The sequence below is a fragment of the Esox lucius genome, chromosome 19 (genome assembly GCF_011004845.1).
Source record: "Esox lucius isolate fEsoLuc1 chromosome 19, fEsoLuc1.pri, whole genome shotgun sequence".
Taxonomy (NCBI): Eukaryota; Metazoa; Chordata; class Actinopteri; order Esociformes; family Esocidae; genus Esox; species Esox lucius.
Genome location: NC_047587.1, coordinates 14137384 through 14154046, shown reverse-complemented (window position 1 = coordinate 14154046; position 16663 = coordinate 14137384). Strand labels below are relative to the sequence as shown.

Here is a 16663-nt window from a genome sequence, read left to right as displayed (position 1 = left end):
GAGAGCAGGAGAGAATGCAGAGGAGAGACAATGTAAAGGAGGAGAGAAAGAACTGGAGAGGGAGAGATGGGAGGAGAGCGGGGAGAGAGAAAAAGGGACAGAAAGAGGAACAGAAGTTTTGAAAGAGGAAGGTAAGAGAGAGTGAAGAGCAGGAGATGCTGGCTGGACTCTGATAGTGAAGCGAGAGAAAGTTGGAGAATTGGATGGAAAAGAAGATTCAGATGGAAAGCATATAAAAAAATGACTAGAGGAGAGGAAAACAAAATACTTGGATAAAGACTCAGCGAGAGTACATGTGAATGAGAGTAAGAAACTAATGTGATTAAAGAGGGAATGAAGAGCTGAAAAACTGTGCTATTAAATAAAAAGGGAAGGAAAGGAAGAGGGTGAGATGGAGGGAGAGAGAAGGAGAGAGAGAGCGAGGAAGGGAGACAGAGCCAAAGAGGAAGAGGGGGAAATAAAGGGAGGGAGGTGTGATCCTGGACGGAAGAGCAGGAGGAGGAGAGGAGGCTAAGGAGGGCAGAAAGAGACAGGCTGTATAGTTGATGAGGAGAAAGACAAAGGCTGAATGAGCTGGGATCTCTCCTGTCTGTGCCTGGCATGGTGAGGATAAAGACACCAACAGATGCACTGAGATACGACGGCAAAGGTCTCCAGAGGACGGGAAAAAAGTATGAAAATGTATCCACCCAGCACGGTAAGACACTCTGGATAAGAACGTCTGATAACTGACTTCAATGTAAAACCTATATGAGAAAGAGAAAGGGAGGGAGTTGAAGGGAGGGAGGGAGGGATGCCGTGTGGAGTGATACAGCAGGATAGAGAGGAAGAAAGAAAGAAAGAAAAAGAGCTGGGGTAGAGCGAGGGAGGGAGAGATGTGTGAAGAGGGATGGAGAGAAAGAGAGTAACAGCAAGAGTGATAGACTGACAGAAAAAGAGGGAGGAGATAGCTGGATTAGAGGGGGGAGAGGGAGGGAGGGAGGCCGACTCACTGAATGTACAGCACGCGTGGAGCTGAAAGGGGTGGGGGGGGTAAAGGGGAGGAGAGAGACAACCAGAGGGAGGGGAGAGGTATTTAAGCTGCAGAGCAGGACAGCACAGACTAGCTCTGAACTCCCACAGACTGAAAGGAAAGGAGGAGAGCGGAAGAGAAGGAACAGAAAAACTGAGCGCCACTGCCTACTCTGTCTAGTGTAGCCAAACCCGCGTCCAGGTCCACACCTGCCCAGTCCTGAGAACCAGAACCCGTCCAGCACCTCCCCCAAACCCCCCCCCCCCCCCTCCATCCGCAAGGACCTCGGCTCTCCGAGTCGACCCGCCGTGAAGTCGAGACGCCTTCACCGGAACTCTACCTGTGACCGCCTTCCTCCACGCAGCCCCACTCTCACCACTGCTCCTCCTCCACCATCTCTGCCTCGTCGCTCTCGGGGGGCAGGATGGCGCGGGCCTCTTTTGGGGCCACACTCGGCTGTGCCCTGCTGGCCCTGGTCTTGGGGGCCGGCGTGGAACTGGGGAGTCCCCCCGCTGCGGGGTTCTACCCGCGCTTCAACCCCTTCTTCTTCCTGTGCACCCACCACGGGGAGTTGGAGGGAGCCGGGGTGGCGGAGGGAGACGCAGGGGTGCTCCTCACCTTACAGATGGCTGGGAACCCCACCACGTACACCCCAGGACAGGAATACCAAGGTGGGTGAAGTTCACTGACTAAGCTACCCCACAGCCAGAAGTCTGGCGTGTGTGTGTGTGTGTGTGTGTGTGTGTGTGTTTGTGTGTGTGAAAGCCTTGTTAGGGAATAAATATGTGCGTCTGTATTGAAAGAGACTGCTTTTTTTTTTTGCGTTTGTGTTTTATAAGTCCCGAAATGGGAGAAACCCATTTTACTGTATCGCATGGCTCATTTCTAATGTGAATTCCGTGAAATATTGTGGGGCTTAAAAAGCCAACAGATGGACGTAGAAAGGTCAATTCAAGCTTGCCTGTTTTTTACATGGACAGGTGCCACTTTCCACGAGCCTGGTTACATGTGTTGAATGAAAATGAATTCAGAAGCTTCCCTTGTTCATGACTGCCGATACACCAATCAGTGGCTTTGTTTTCTTGTTTCAGTTAGTCAATTACATTTAAATGTTCCAAATTGTAGTTTTAGTCGTTGAAATGCAACGGGATGATTTTTGTTGGATCATTACAAAGAAATCTGTATGGTTGCATCTACTGAGACACTGTTGCATTAGAATGACTGGTCTGTATTTGTATCTACTGTTAATTGTTAACTGTCTGCCTGTGACTGCTCAGTGGTCTACGTTCAATCTGTTTGTGTGGGGCGACGGTGGACAGATATAAACAGACATTTACGTAACTACAACAAGTGTGGACGCACAAAGAAGTAGGGCTCCTGTTGTAAGCCATTGGATAAACTCTCCGCTGGTGTTTTTCTGTGTTGCATGAACCTGGTGCCCTGCGTGGATGCATATCCTCAGGACAAACTAACACACAGGGAGAGAGTGATATATCGCACCAAATGAATGAGAGAACTAGGAGATGGAGAGAGAAGCGGGGAGAAAGAAATGGTGAAAGGAAAAGATCAGGTCGATTGGCTCTGACATAAAAAAGATGAAGAAAGGAATCGACAAGCGAGAACATACTGGAAGTGAGAAAAGATGCGCAAAGGATAAGGAGAAATGTTTTGATATAGATGTCCTCTTTCCCACGCCTGCCCTCTGATAGGCGCCCTGCTATTCCTGACTGGCCAGGGGAACACACAATAAATGACCTTAGAACTGTGTGTGTGTGCGTGTGTTAGCATCGGTCTGTCAATCACCCCAGTCAGAGTCCACTTAACCAAGAGGACACTGACCCATATACAGACAGGGAAAAGAAGATGAAGAGAGAGGGAAAAGAAGATGAAGAGAGAGAGAGAGAGCAGGAAGAGAAGGAGGGAGACAAAGAGAGATTGAAAGAGGGAGACAGGAGAAAGATTGACAGAGAGTGAGAAAGCAATTGAAAGACAGAGGAAAGAGAGGGAGAAATTTGAACAGAGAAATTGCTCTGTGGGCAAGTGTGTGTTAGATATAGTGTGCTTGTGTGTGTGTGTGGGGGGGGGGCATGTATCTGTTGCGTCATTGTATCAATTTGTTCCGGGATCTTTTTTTTTTTAGTATTCAAAGGTAATTTAGCTGTTGGGTTCAATAACTGAGGATGGTAGGGAGTATCTGAGGATGGGAGGGAGTAACTGAGGATAGTAGGGAGTAACTGAGGATAGGAGTAACTGAGGATGGTAGGGAGTAACTGAGGATGGCAGGGAGTACCTGAGGATGGTAGGGAGCAACTGAGGATAGTAGGGAGTAACTGAGGATAGTAGTAACTGAGGATGGTAGGGATTAACTGAGGATGGTAGTAACTGAGGATGGTAGGGAGTAACTGAGGATGGTAGTAACTGAGGATGGTAGGGAGTTCCTAAGGATGGTAGTAACTGAGGATGGTAGGGAGTAACTGAGGATGGTGTTAACTGAGGATGGTAGGGAGTTCCTAAGGATGGTAGTAACTGAGGATGGTAGGGAGTAACTGAGGATGGTAATAACTGAGGATGGTAGGGAGTAAGTGAGGATGGTAGGGAGTTCCTAAGGATGGTAGTAACTGAGGATGGTAGGGAGTAACTGAGGATGGTAGGGAGTAACTGAGGATGGTAGGGAGTAACTGAGGATGGTGGGGAGTAACTGAGGATGGTAGTAACTGAGGATGGTAGGGAGTAAGTGAGGATGGTAGGGACAATACTGTGTGTCGCTGTGAGTTTGAGACTGTTTTGACCCTTGGGGCCTCTCTTGTAGGTTATGTATGGATATCTGGAATGTTAATAAGTTATTTTGTTATGTGTGAACAATTCGAAGTTCATTGCAATAATGTTTCGGCTAAAACTAAAAGAGAAGCAGTCACTCTCACAACAATCCTCCCCCAAGAAAAGAGAAGATCGGTACATCCAATGTTATTCTGAGAGAATTAGCATCCTCAAGCCCCAAAATGCTATCAACTCCAGTCGAGGTTTGATTCTTGGCAAAAAAAACGTCCCTAGACTGCTTCTTTGTGGGATGCCGCATTGTGCATCTCTGACAACAGAAACGCTTCTATTGAAGAAAGCCAAGTATTATTGGATAAGTAAATCTTCAGTTAAAATTCAGCCAATAGGGATGGCTGCACAGACTTCTACCATTCTGCTCAGTCACATCCAGGTTGTGTACCTTAGGCCTTCTCCATATTGTTGAACCATTATGGCTTTTCCATCTCTCAAATCAGTAGCTCTCTCTCATTATTAGATTTTTCTCTGTACAACGTTGTACCGGCGAAATTGACAAATGATAAAATCATGATGGCAAGACACTGTTGTGTACCACAAACACCCAGGGTGTCTTATTGCCACAACAACAGATTACAGCAGTACAAAAAGCTTTTGTTGTCATACCAGTGCTACATGGTCTCATATTCCACAGTTTTCTGCCAATCCGCATTCAGCTCGTTTATATTGTCCATTATCTCCCTGCGGTCCAGCATACTGCTGTGTCTCATGCCTTTACATATTAGTGTGGTGAAATCTTCTGTTCCGTTGGGGCGGTTGTCAACAAGTTCATGGCAACACGTGTAATATTGTGAAAAACCTGCCAGGATAGAATTGTGTAAGGATCCATGCAACAGACGGTGGGTGGATGAAGATGGGAGTCCGGGATGTAGGGAGGGAGGAGGTTGGAATGAAGAAGGGAGGAGTGGAGGGAGGAGGCAGGAAGCTAAAGGAAAACAGAGAGAGAGAGAGAGAGAGAGAGAGACGCATGTATATAGAGGAAGCCCTTTATCCTGGGGGTGAAAATAACAGCCTAACTCATGCTAAGCCCTTGACTGAAGTACCTTTTAACCAGCAGCGGGGCTGGTAAGGAGTGTGGAGAGACGAGTAGGGAGGGAGAGACAGAGATTTGAATAACTAGCTTTAGCGAATAGGATAGAGTGTCAGAGAGAGGTTTAAATAATTAGCATTAGAAATGTGCCGCGGACAGGGAGGAAGAGGGAGTGGAGGTGGGGGGGGTGGGGGTTGGGGGGGGGGGGATTTAAATAAACTGTCTATGGGTGGATGGGATCAGGGTAGTGGAGATATTTAAATGACAGTGTGAGCTGATCAGATACGGGAATATCCAGACGGGGGTTGTAAACGACTGGGTCTTAAGGCTGCTCTTGCCCAGTCGTTCCCGTCCCATGTTTTGGCATGTTATGACAGCTCGTTGTGGGTAGGGCTTGGGTTTAGACTGCGTCTGCAGCACAGAGATGGTGGGATAATGGCAACCGGGGATGGCAACCAGGTTGCACGGCCCTCATGCAGTTAGGACGGAGTGTGCACACTGGCGCAAAAACACACCCATTTTTATTCACCCCGCGCCAGTTACACACCTCAGTCAGATGGAGGACCTGGACGATTGAGAGAGAGAAAGAGGGAGAAAGAGAGAGAGATTGACAGGGAGGGGGAGAGAGATTGACAGAGAGGGGGAGAGAGGGAGAGAGAGCGTGGGGAATAGACAGCTGGCCGTGCGAGGGGGAGAGGGAGGGAGGAAGTGGGGGTGCAGGATAAAGGGAGAGGATGTGAAGTGTTTCTAAGTTCTCCTGCTGAGATTGTTTACCAGTTTTTCTCTTTTGTCGTTTAATTAATCTTTATTTTTCTTACTTTTCTCAACATTGTTCAATATTGCTATACATTGTTCACATTTTTCAAGAGTTCTAGAATGTTTTAATTGGTCTACATTGCTTTACATTGCTCTGCATTGCTTTGATTCACTCCATAGCGTTTACAAATGCATTATATTGCCCCGTCATATCGGTTTCGTCTCTATGAAGCAGGCTGCAAACTATTATGCAAATGAGGGGCCTGGTTGTATATTTGGAATGAGGGCAAGGTGAGACTGACCAGGAGGGGAGAGGGAAGAAGCAAGAGAGACAGGACAAGAGAGAAAATTGAGATTGAAACTATTTTGGTAGATGCACTCGTTTCAGTGGCGTATCTCATGGAGTTAGCACATCCGAAAGGCGAGTTGTGGTTTTAGCAGTTTAATCATCTCACCGGGGGAACTGCCATAACAACTGGAGGGGCTGTCAACCCCTCCTCAGCACCCCATCTTCAACATCTGTACATGCAGTACTAAACAAAACAAGTTTAAATACAGAGTTGCACCTCATATTCACATTGTTTTGGGATATTACATTAATCTTGCAGCAGACAAGTTTGCTAATCTAGAGCAAATAAAGCTATTCAATATTTTGGAAACCAGAACACATTCTTTTTTATTTCTTAACCCATTCTAATCTGGTATTCAATAATTAATGCTACCATTTAGCCAGAAAGGTAATGTTATGGCCGTACACATTAAAATAATAATGTGTATGGCCATAAACAATAAGAATACATTTTAAAATACATTATCATATATGTTAATTACATGTCAATCTGACATTCTTGTATATTTTGACATATTTGTACAACTATGTACTTATTATGTACATATGAGTTTACAACATATATGCTCATATAAGACATCAATTACATTTCCGTCTGGGAAAACACCCCGCTTGTAAGCCTAGCAAAACACCAAACTCTACCAGCCTAACAGAATAAACACACATAACACAAATAAAACCGTAGAGCTTCTCTATAAGAATAGATGAAAAAGGGGTTGCCTTGCAGACTAACTGTTAAAATGTTAAAACAGCTCCCAAAGCCAGGGGAAAAACACGGGCGGGTGGGCTTGAGTTTATAAATTCCTGATGGGGGGTGGTCTTGAGTTTATAAATTCCTGACGGAGCATCGTGTTGCTGTGTTGAATGCAAATGTGCCAAAAAGAACTGAAGAAATGAACTACCATGCCAAAATTCTGAAGATGGGAAGGGAAGTCAGGTGAGCGGGCAAGGTGAAAGAATAATCTGGGATAACTCCAAAAGGAAATCTAATATATGGCCATATACAATCTGACATATATAAAAATGGCTAATTATTCTATATTTTGACATATACATTCACCTAAAGGATTATTAGGAACACCATACTAATACTGTGTTTGACCCCCTTTCGCCTTCAGAACTGCCTTAATTCTACGTGGCATTGATTCAACAAGGTCCTGAAAGCATTCTTTAGAAATGTTGGCCCATATTGATAGGATAGCATCTTGCAGTTGGAGATTTGTGGGATGCACATCCAGGGTACGGAGCTCCTGTTCCACCACATCCCAAAGATGCTCTATTGGATTGAGATCTGGTGACTGTGGGGGCCATTTCAGTACAGTGAACTCATTGTCATGTTCAAGAAACCAATTTGAAATGATTCAAGCTTTGTGACATGGTGCATTATCCTGCTGGAAGTAGCCATCAGAGGATGGGTATATGGTGGTCATAAAGGGATGAACATGGTCAGAAACAATGCTCAGGTAGGCCGTGGCATTTAAACGATGCCCAATTGGCACTAAAGGGCCTAAAGTGTGCCAAGAAAACATCCCTCACACCATTACACCACCACCACCAGCCTGCACATTGGTAACAAGGCATGATGGATCCATGTTCTCATTCTGTTTACGCCAAATTCTGACTCTACCATCTGAATGTCTCAACAGAAATCGAGACTCATCAGACCAGGCAACATTCTTCCAGTCTTCAACTACTCAAAATTGCTTAAATCACCTTTCTTTCCCATTCTGACATTCAGTTTAGAGTTCAGGAGATTGTCTTGACTAGGACCACACCCCTAAATGCATTGAAGCAACTGCCATGTGATTGGTTGATTAGATAATTGCATTAATGAGAAATTGAACAGGTGTTCCTAATAATCCTTTAGGTGAGTGTATGTACAAATACACCAATCAGCAATAACATTATGACCACCTGCCTAATATTGAAACACGTCATCAGGGAATACAATTGCCATGAAAGGGTGCACATGGTCTGCAACAATGCTCATGTAGGTGGTAGATGTCTAAGTAACATCCACATGAATGGCAGGACCCAAGGTTTCCCAACAGAACATTGCCCAAAGCATTACACTGTCTCTGCCGGCTTGCCTCCTTCACATCCTTGTGCCATGTGTTTTCTAGGTAAGCAACACACACGTACCTGGCCATCCACTTGATGTAAAAGGAAACGTGATTCATCACATAAGGCCATCTTCTTGCATTGCACTGTGGTGCAGTTCTGATGCTCATGTGCTCATTGTAGGCACTTTCTGCAGTGGACAGGGGTCAGCATGGGCATCCTGACTGGTCTGCGGCTACGCAGTCCCAAACGCAACAAACTGCGATGCACTGTGTTCTGACACCTTTCTATCAGTACCAGCTCCTCTGTTGGATCGGACCACACGGGCCCACCTTCACTTCCCATGTGCATCAATGCGCCATTGCCGCCCATGACCCTGCTGCCGCTTTTCCTTCCTTGGACCACTTATAGGTACTGACCACTGCAGATGGGCAACCCCCCACAAGGGCTGCAGTTTTGGAGATGCTCTGACGCAGTCATCTAGCGATCACAATTTGTCCCTTGTCAAATTCACTCAGATCCTTACGCTTGCCAATTTTTCCTGCTTCTAACACATCATCTTTGAGGACAGAATGTTTACTTGTTGCCTAGTTGGCAACAAACAGGTCTATTTCCTTCTGGTTATGAGACAAGACAGGGATGAACCTAAAGCCCCAAACTCTTAAAACGCCACACCACATTTATACGAAGCAATGAGCCATTGCATTAGAAAGGTTTGAAGCATCTCACTCCACCAGACTAGTAAATTCAACGTCTACTATTTGTAAACTTTTTGTAGCGAGAGAGACCGAGAGAGCTTGAGAGAGTTTATGCAAGAACGAGAGCTAGCCCAAGAGAAAGTGCACAAGCTGGGGACAGAGAGTGAAACAGTGGTAAACGCAGGCGATACAAAAGGGGGAGGGATTGGATAATGGGGTATGTGAGCTGAGTGTCTTGCCAATGCAGTGAATTCCAGTTTTGACGGGGGGTTGGTAGGCATCTTACTGAGAGCAGACTATCAGAGAGCGCAGTGGAAAAGTATGGTTAGATGGAATGAAAGGCCACTGTGGTGTCCTTGGCAAGGCACTGGAAATTCACTGGAAAAGGGAGGTAGTTTGGCAGGTTGGGGGGACAGAGAAGAGAGGGAGAAAGAAAGTGTGCTGTGCCATTGTGACATCACGCACGCCTGTGCAGAATCATGCCCTTTCCTTTGAAATGTTACAGATTTACAATTAGTGATATTTATATTTTGGATCAAAGCTCAAATCAATATCTGATGGGTATCATACGTTACGTGCTTTTCCAATTTGTACTGTGTTTGTTTGTCATCATTTGTTCTGTGGTAGAGTGACTGTAACGTTTTGATTTCTACATTTGCACATTTGTGTGGTTGGTATGAGAGGCACTCAGACACAAACACACACACACACATACACACACACGCTCCGAAGCTGTTGCAGTCAGGCACAGATATGCTGTCGCGCTTGCCCTCCTGCAAGCACAAACACGCGCACACACACACACACTTGCAAACACATTCACTTTCACACTGTCTCTCACAGACCAGACTTCATTGTTCCACTCCACTATAGAAAGCTGAGCACCAAGCAGCCACTCAGTGGTAAGCAGCAGTCCATCTATATACTCAACAGGGTACACAACCGATTGACAGAATAGTACGGGAAGGTGGGGGGTGGGGGCAGAAGAGGGAGAAAGTAGAAGGAATGAAAGGGAAGGAAAGAGAAAGAGAATGCTGCAAAACAGAAAAGGACTGTCAGACAATTCCGTTAAGAGATACACAATCTGCCTCTCACTGATGTTTAGAATCTTGCATTTAATCGGCGACTTAAGGACAGATTCACCCCACAAATAGGTTTGTGGTGATACCATATCCAGTTGGATAATTCTGAATTACACTGCAGCCTGCTATTGGCACATTAGTGCACATTATCCACTTTACTGTTGCAGAGGCCCCTTGTTTGACTGATGCCTGTAGAACTACATGCGACACCTGTCTTCATGGGGGTCACAAGATACCAGCGAGATACGACAACCTCAGGCAGACCCGGGGACATGATAGCACATAGACTGGGAAGACATTTGCCAGCAGTTTTTCTCATCACTGGTTGTTCCTACTGCAACGTTAACTTGCAATAGAGACTCTTGTTCCCTTGATCAGTCATTTGAGGGAGAGCACAGCGACAGCACATTGTGAAAACAGAGATAAGTCTTGTCCTTTTTCTGAATTGTACCCGTTGCCATACCGAGGAACACTGAGAAGTCAGAGGTGAAAGACCAGAAACGTGACGAATCCATGCAGTGGTCAAGCGTTAAGAGGAGACAGTAATGACGTGTTTCAAGTTTCAGTTTCAAGGTTCATTTGTCAAAGGCACCGAACAACACAGCGTCATCCTGCACGTAGACAACACAACCATCATGTGACGCAACAGGAGAGCACAGAAACTTTGAGTCCTGTCTTCTTATCTCAAACTGTGCTGTATTAAATGAGAAGATTTCTCCTTCGATCTTATATATTTAAAATATGTTCAGAAGATGAGGCGAGAACACTGGATGGAAGGAATATGCCTGAGAATCAGATACTGTGTTCATAAGCAGAAAAACCAGTGTGTTTAAGTGGGATATTAATCGACAGACAGGAAGTGTTGCTGTTCAACTTGGACATTTATCATCGGTCGGACAGGAAGTGTTGGTGTTATACTGGAATGTGTATTGTCAGTTGGTCAGGAAGTGTTGGTGTTCATCTGGGATATTTACTGTCAGTCAGACAGGAAGTGTTAGTGTTCAGCTGGGACATTTATCATCAGTTGGACAGGAAGTGTTGGTGTTCAACTGGGATATTTATCCTCAGTCAGACAGGAAGTGTTGGTGTCATACTGGAATGTGTTTTGTCAGTCGGACAGGAAGTGTTGGTTTTAAACTGGAATGTGTTTCGTCAGTCGGACATGAAGTGTTGGTGTTAAACTGGAATGTGTTTTGACAGTCGGACAGGAAGTGTTTATGTTAAACTGAAATGTGTTTTGTCAGTCAGACATGAAGTGTTGGTGTTCATCTGGGATATTTACTGTCAGTCAGACAGGAAGTGCTGGTGTTCAACTGGGATACTTATTGTCAGTCAGACAGGAAGTGTTGTAGTCATACTGGAATGTGTTTTGTCAGTCGGACACATAGTATTTCTGGGATACTCATCAGACATGCAGGCAGCTGGCCTAGTTTGTTGCCTGCATGGGATGGTAGGGAGGATTTTATTGGTTTAATGGTTTAATGGTGCTCTCTCCTGTGACATGCACACAGAAACAAAACAATGCTACACTTGACACACTTCTCCTCACAACACAGTGTGGTCGGTGACCCACTGAGACAAAGCAGCGAATGGAGTCGGGGAAGCTGAAAAGAATGCCAGGCGCTGGACGGATGAACAAACAGATTGAGTCAGGCACAGCCTCTTGAATAGAGCTGATGCTATTAGCACGTTGACATCTTTCTCTTTTCTCCTCACAGGTCATTGGTGGGGGGGGGGGGGGGTGTTCTATTTGGGTGTTCTCCTTTCTGTTCATACGAAGCATTATGCCAGAGGAGACATTGAATGATGAACCCAGTGTTCATTGATGACCACTATATTCCTTCAGATAGCCTTCTCTCTCTGGACAGCTGATGGGTGGGTCTTGAATGATGAGAATGATAATGGGTAGGGTTTAATTGTCTTTTTGTCACTGGCAAACACAAGCACACACACGCACAGACAGATGCACACACAATACACACACACACATACAGCCTCACACTTTTGAACACCACAATTCAACCTTTAGTGGCCGATCCATCACAGCCGACTGACCAGATGGGTCATAAAGTGATTTTATCACCAGGCTAGGATAAGGCTCTTCAAAATCACATGGCAACGCCGGGCTACCCTGTGTGCCAGCCTGTTCCTGTACCAAAATCATTTTGAAGATGCCAAGTGACCATGTTTTTTTTTGATAATTTGCTTCTCATCACGGCCTCCAGGAATATTTTGCCGTGTGACACTAACACATCTGAGAGTGTGTGCGACAATTATTCACTGACACCATTAGGAGAATTCTCACCCCCCCCCCCCCATGTTTTTTTTTACATGCCAGGGTAGTCAGAATGACATCATAACAGCAGCTTGTGTGATGAGTCAGGTACCAGTTGCAGGAGGTGTCCTTCATGGCTGCAGGTGGTGTCCCTCAGGGCTGCAGGTGATGTCACTCAGGGCTGTCTCTGTGCGGTGACTCCACAGTGACAGCAGGTCGGCCCCAAAAAACCCTGGTCAGGCATTTCTGGAAAAAATTAAACTGTCTCATGTGGGCATGGAAAGTCACCTCTGATAATACTGACATTTTTGCCCTGAGCCAGAATGGCGCCAATGGCCAGGCGGACACCAGCTCAGTGCCAGCTCAGTGCCAGCACGGCACCAGGTGTTTAGCCAGTGACTGAGCTCAGTACATGGAGCCACAGATTTGAGGCAAGCAAAAAGGGTAAGGATTGCCAAGCAGCAGTGTGTTTGTATGTGTGTCTGTGTGTGTGTGCGTGTGAGAGAGAGAGAGAGAAAGAGAGCTTGTGTGCAGGAGAGTGTGTCCCTGTGTGTATGCCAGGCTTATCTGGGCAGCCGGTGTTGGAACTCTTGCATTTTTCCTTTTCAAGTTTCTCCCCCCTTCCTTTGGACGGCCACTGCCAGAGTGCTCTTAACAAGGTAAATGTTGTGTTTTCTCATTAGCAAGCTGGCAGGACAGTGGGCATAACGGTTACTGGGAGGTTCTCTGCGTGTGCGTGGGGGAGTAAGTGTGTGTGTTTGTGCGGAGTGCAGAGATGCTTGGCCTTACTTTTCCTAGCGTTCATGAGATCCTGTGTGAGTATGTTTTTTAATGGCCCATATGCTCAGGGGTTGGACCAAATTTAGGGAACAGAACCAGAATAATACAACCAGAATAATACAGCTCATTTCAACCATATGTGCTCCAGTCCAATTTATCCCCTGAGTATATGTAATGCAATATATATACTAAAAAAATTAATATATATATAAATAACTAATGCAATAAAGCAAGAAATTAAGTACACCCTAACTTCACTATCACATAATACGACTAAAATTAGATTACAAACAGTTGCACCAAAACATCTATAAATTATTAGAAAATCCTTAGCAACTTGGGAGGGTCCATCCTTCCATTAAGATGAGACACTTGGTCTGGTTTGGTCTTAACGACATGGGTGTGTAGTAACACATGATGCAAACATCATCAGACTTGTCCAAGACCCTCAGAAGAAGTATTGATGCCCTTGAGTGTGGGAGAGGATACAAAAGCCATTTTCAAGCAGTTCAAGGTACATCATTCTACTTTCCGACGGATCATCTACAAACTGAGTGAATTCCAGACCATTGGCAATCTAAATAGGGCAGGTTATCCACAAGATTCAGCCCAAGAGCTGCCCAAAACATGCTGATAGAAGTATCTAAGAACCTCAGGGTAACATCAATGTATCTACCGGCCTCTTCTGCCACAATCAATGTCGAAGTACTTGGTTAGGAAAGAAGAAGAATTTACTCTAAAAGCAGATCCAGACGTGACTGAAGTTTGCCAGAAAATACCAGGGATAAGCCCAAAACTACCCGAACAATGTGCCCTGGACAGATGGTCATAGATGGAGTTTTTTGGCTGCATTGTCGGAAGAAACTAAATACTAACTTTAAGCAAAATAACTTAATACCAAATGTTAATCATGGAGAAAGTGGCATTATGGTTTGGGACTGCTTTTCTGCCTCAGGGCCAACTTGCCATCTGTCAAAAAGCAGAAACACATCAAAAAATTGATCTTTATCAACAGGATAAAAAGGTACACGCAAAGTTACAACAAAATATATCAAAAAGTAAAAATGGAGGGTTATGGAATGACAGAGTCAAAGCTTAGATCTCAATCCTATCAAAATGCTGTGGGGAGACTTGAAGTGGGTCCCGCATGCAAGAAAGCCCTTTTACATGATCCCGTATAGTCTAAGCAATACTGTAAAAAAAAGAGTGTGCAAAAATATATATATTAGGCTCCTTCATGGCAATGTCTCTCTCACTCTCTGCCCACCCTCAATAGTTCAGATGTATCTTTACTCCTGTCTCTCAATAAAGCATGTAAACAATTTGCTGGATGTCTGTTTGCACAGCTCATTGAAATTTATTGTAGTAATTTTGTGAGCTAAAGTAAAAAAATTACACAATATAAACAGTTTATTTTATGGTAGCACGAACAGGTTCAGAACTTTATGTAGCTGGTCTGAACTATATATATAAAAAAGCAAATACAGTAGTTCTGGTAAAAAGGAAACAATTGGAAAATAATTTCAGCTCCAACCCCTGCACATCCTGTCCTGAACATTTATTTGAAATTATTGGACTATTATTAACATGGATCCCCATGGAAACTGGAAAAATTATTCATTACTGAATTTGAACTTGTCTCGAAACACTCACAACAGACCCTCAGGATTGGAGCAGAAAGCCTCAACCACTTTCCACGTTCACCGTGTAATTCCTCCCATTCAAGGACCCATGGGAGAACTCCCCCTCTGCAACGCTTTCTGAAGCTTCATTAAAATACTCTTTATTGGCATTCTGCTGCGCAGTCAACCACCCTGCCTATTTCTTCCTTGACTCTTTGAAGTCCGGTTCTCTCAGACAAACATCCAGTTGTAAATGGAAGTGAAACACTCCAAATCAGTCCAGTGACACAATGTCTGCCAGCTATTGTAGGATTTCTGAGCGATTAATGAACACTCGCACTAGTTTACATCCAGTATGAGTACGGTTTACATCCAGTATGAGTGTGGTTTACATCCAGTATGAATATGATTTACATCCCAGCAGCTCAAACGGCCACTGTTCATCTTTCCTCTAGAGTTAAGCTCTCACTTTTCAGAAGTGGTCCTTGAGACTTGTGTTTGAACAAATTTTTCCAAAAATGAGTTAACTACCGATTATCATATAGAGAATGGCGCTGAACTTTTATCACACTGACTGACCAAAGACTGGGTAAAATAAATGGAGCCACTGGTGTTATTGATCGTGAAATGTAATTGGAAAAACTGTTTTACGGACAACTTCTCTTCTTGCCTTACATAAAGCATGAATGGTAATGTTTGCTAAAGGCTACAGACAATATGATAGCACATAAAAACCAGTGAACTCACTTTGAATTCAGTTAGAAACATTCTCTAAGAAGGAAATCTACAGCTTGTGAAGATTTTGGCCACTGGCCAGGTGGAAAAGGCTGAACGCCTCAGAATGACATGGGATGATCAATTGTCATGGTCATGTCATGGAGAGAGTTTCTGTTGTGAAAAGATTTACTGCGATTTTGACAGTCAACTTGAGCTTATTATTCAGGTTCTCGAATACTGTCCAATACTGATCCGTTATGGCAAATCTAAAACACTATTAGTGTTTTGTTACTGCATATAAATCCTCTAGTGTATCTTGCCGTCTCCTTCACTATCTCCCCTGGGTTGGGTCTGGCAATTGAACAGCTCCTTCACTGATATCACCTTTGTTTAGAATGTCTTTCTGTCTACCTCCACATACTCCTCTTTTCTCCTTCCTTCCTCTCTCCTCCTTTTTTCCTACCTCTCCCTTTCCTCCTTTTTTCCTCCTTCTCTCCGTCCTCCTCCTTCCTTCCTTCCTTCCTCTCTTCTTCCTCCATCCTCCTATCTACCTCCTCATCTCTTATTCCCTCTTCAGCATCCTTCCTCCTCCTCCCTCCTCCTTTCTTGTTCCCTCTTTATCCTCTTTCCTTCTTTCTCCTGCTTCCTTCTCATTTGTCCTCCTCCTATCCTATTCTTGGCATCTCCATTGAGAACCTCTGTAATCCCGGCCTGGGGGGGCGATGTGTCGTTGGTGCAGATAGCATTCAGCAGGGTTCACCAGGTCATGCAGTGTTCCAGGGAGCCCAGCCACCGCCACGGATGAGGTGGCGCAACGGCGGCTGGTCGCCCCGGCTCTGTTCGGGGGTACGTTTTTTTTTTTTACTTATTGGACGGGCTGGGTGCTAGTCGGCACGCAGCGCGTGGCACAGGCTGTCAGATTATTACCGCCTCCATACAGACTGAGCACCCCCCCACCCCCTCCCCGAGCCTCTTCAAACGTCCAGGCCTGCTGCCGTGCAGAGAGACGGGGTCTGGTGAATGGAGATTACACACCACACGCCTGCCTGCCTGGGAAACAGTCCTGTGATATGGGGGAAGGGGTGGGGGTATGCCTTCCGTATTTAAAGCCCTGTCTCTATACAGGGAGGGGGGAGGGGGTGGTACAAAACGATGAAGAATGCATCCACCCAACATCCCCCCACAAACCTCCCTCGAGCCCTTTCGACTATACCCCCAAAATCTAGACCCCCACCCCCCCAGACCCGGCCGTTCGCCATGCCTCCCGAACTGTGATCTAGAGAGGTGTCCCCATGCCCGGGGAAGAAGACAAGGATGATGATGTGAAACACAAACAAGTCTATTGAAATGATCGTAAATATATGAATGAAGGTGTGTATAAGAGTTCCTGAATGCTTCAGTGGTTTCCATAGACAACCACATTCTGAAACGGTGAAGTGAATGAAATGG

At 45.1% G+C, this 16663-nt stretch overlaps 1 protein-coding gene across 1 annotated transcript in view; it reads left to right on the top strand.

The window, feature by feature from the left end:
• The first annotated feature begins 1279 nt into the window (after window positions 1-1279).
• Window positions 1280-16663, top strand: part of reln (reelin) — a 150246-nt gene continuing 134862 nt past the window's right edge. Inside the window, exon 1 of the mRNA XM_029115018.2 lies at window positions 1280-1683. Within this exon, the coding sequence (XP_028970851.1) occupies window positions 1437-1683 (247 nt within the window). The 5' untranslated portion in view covers window positions 1280-1436. The remainder of the gene's footprint in view (window positions 1684-16663) is intronic.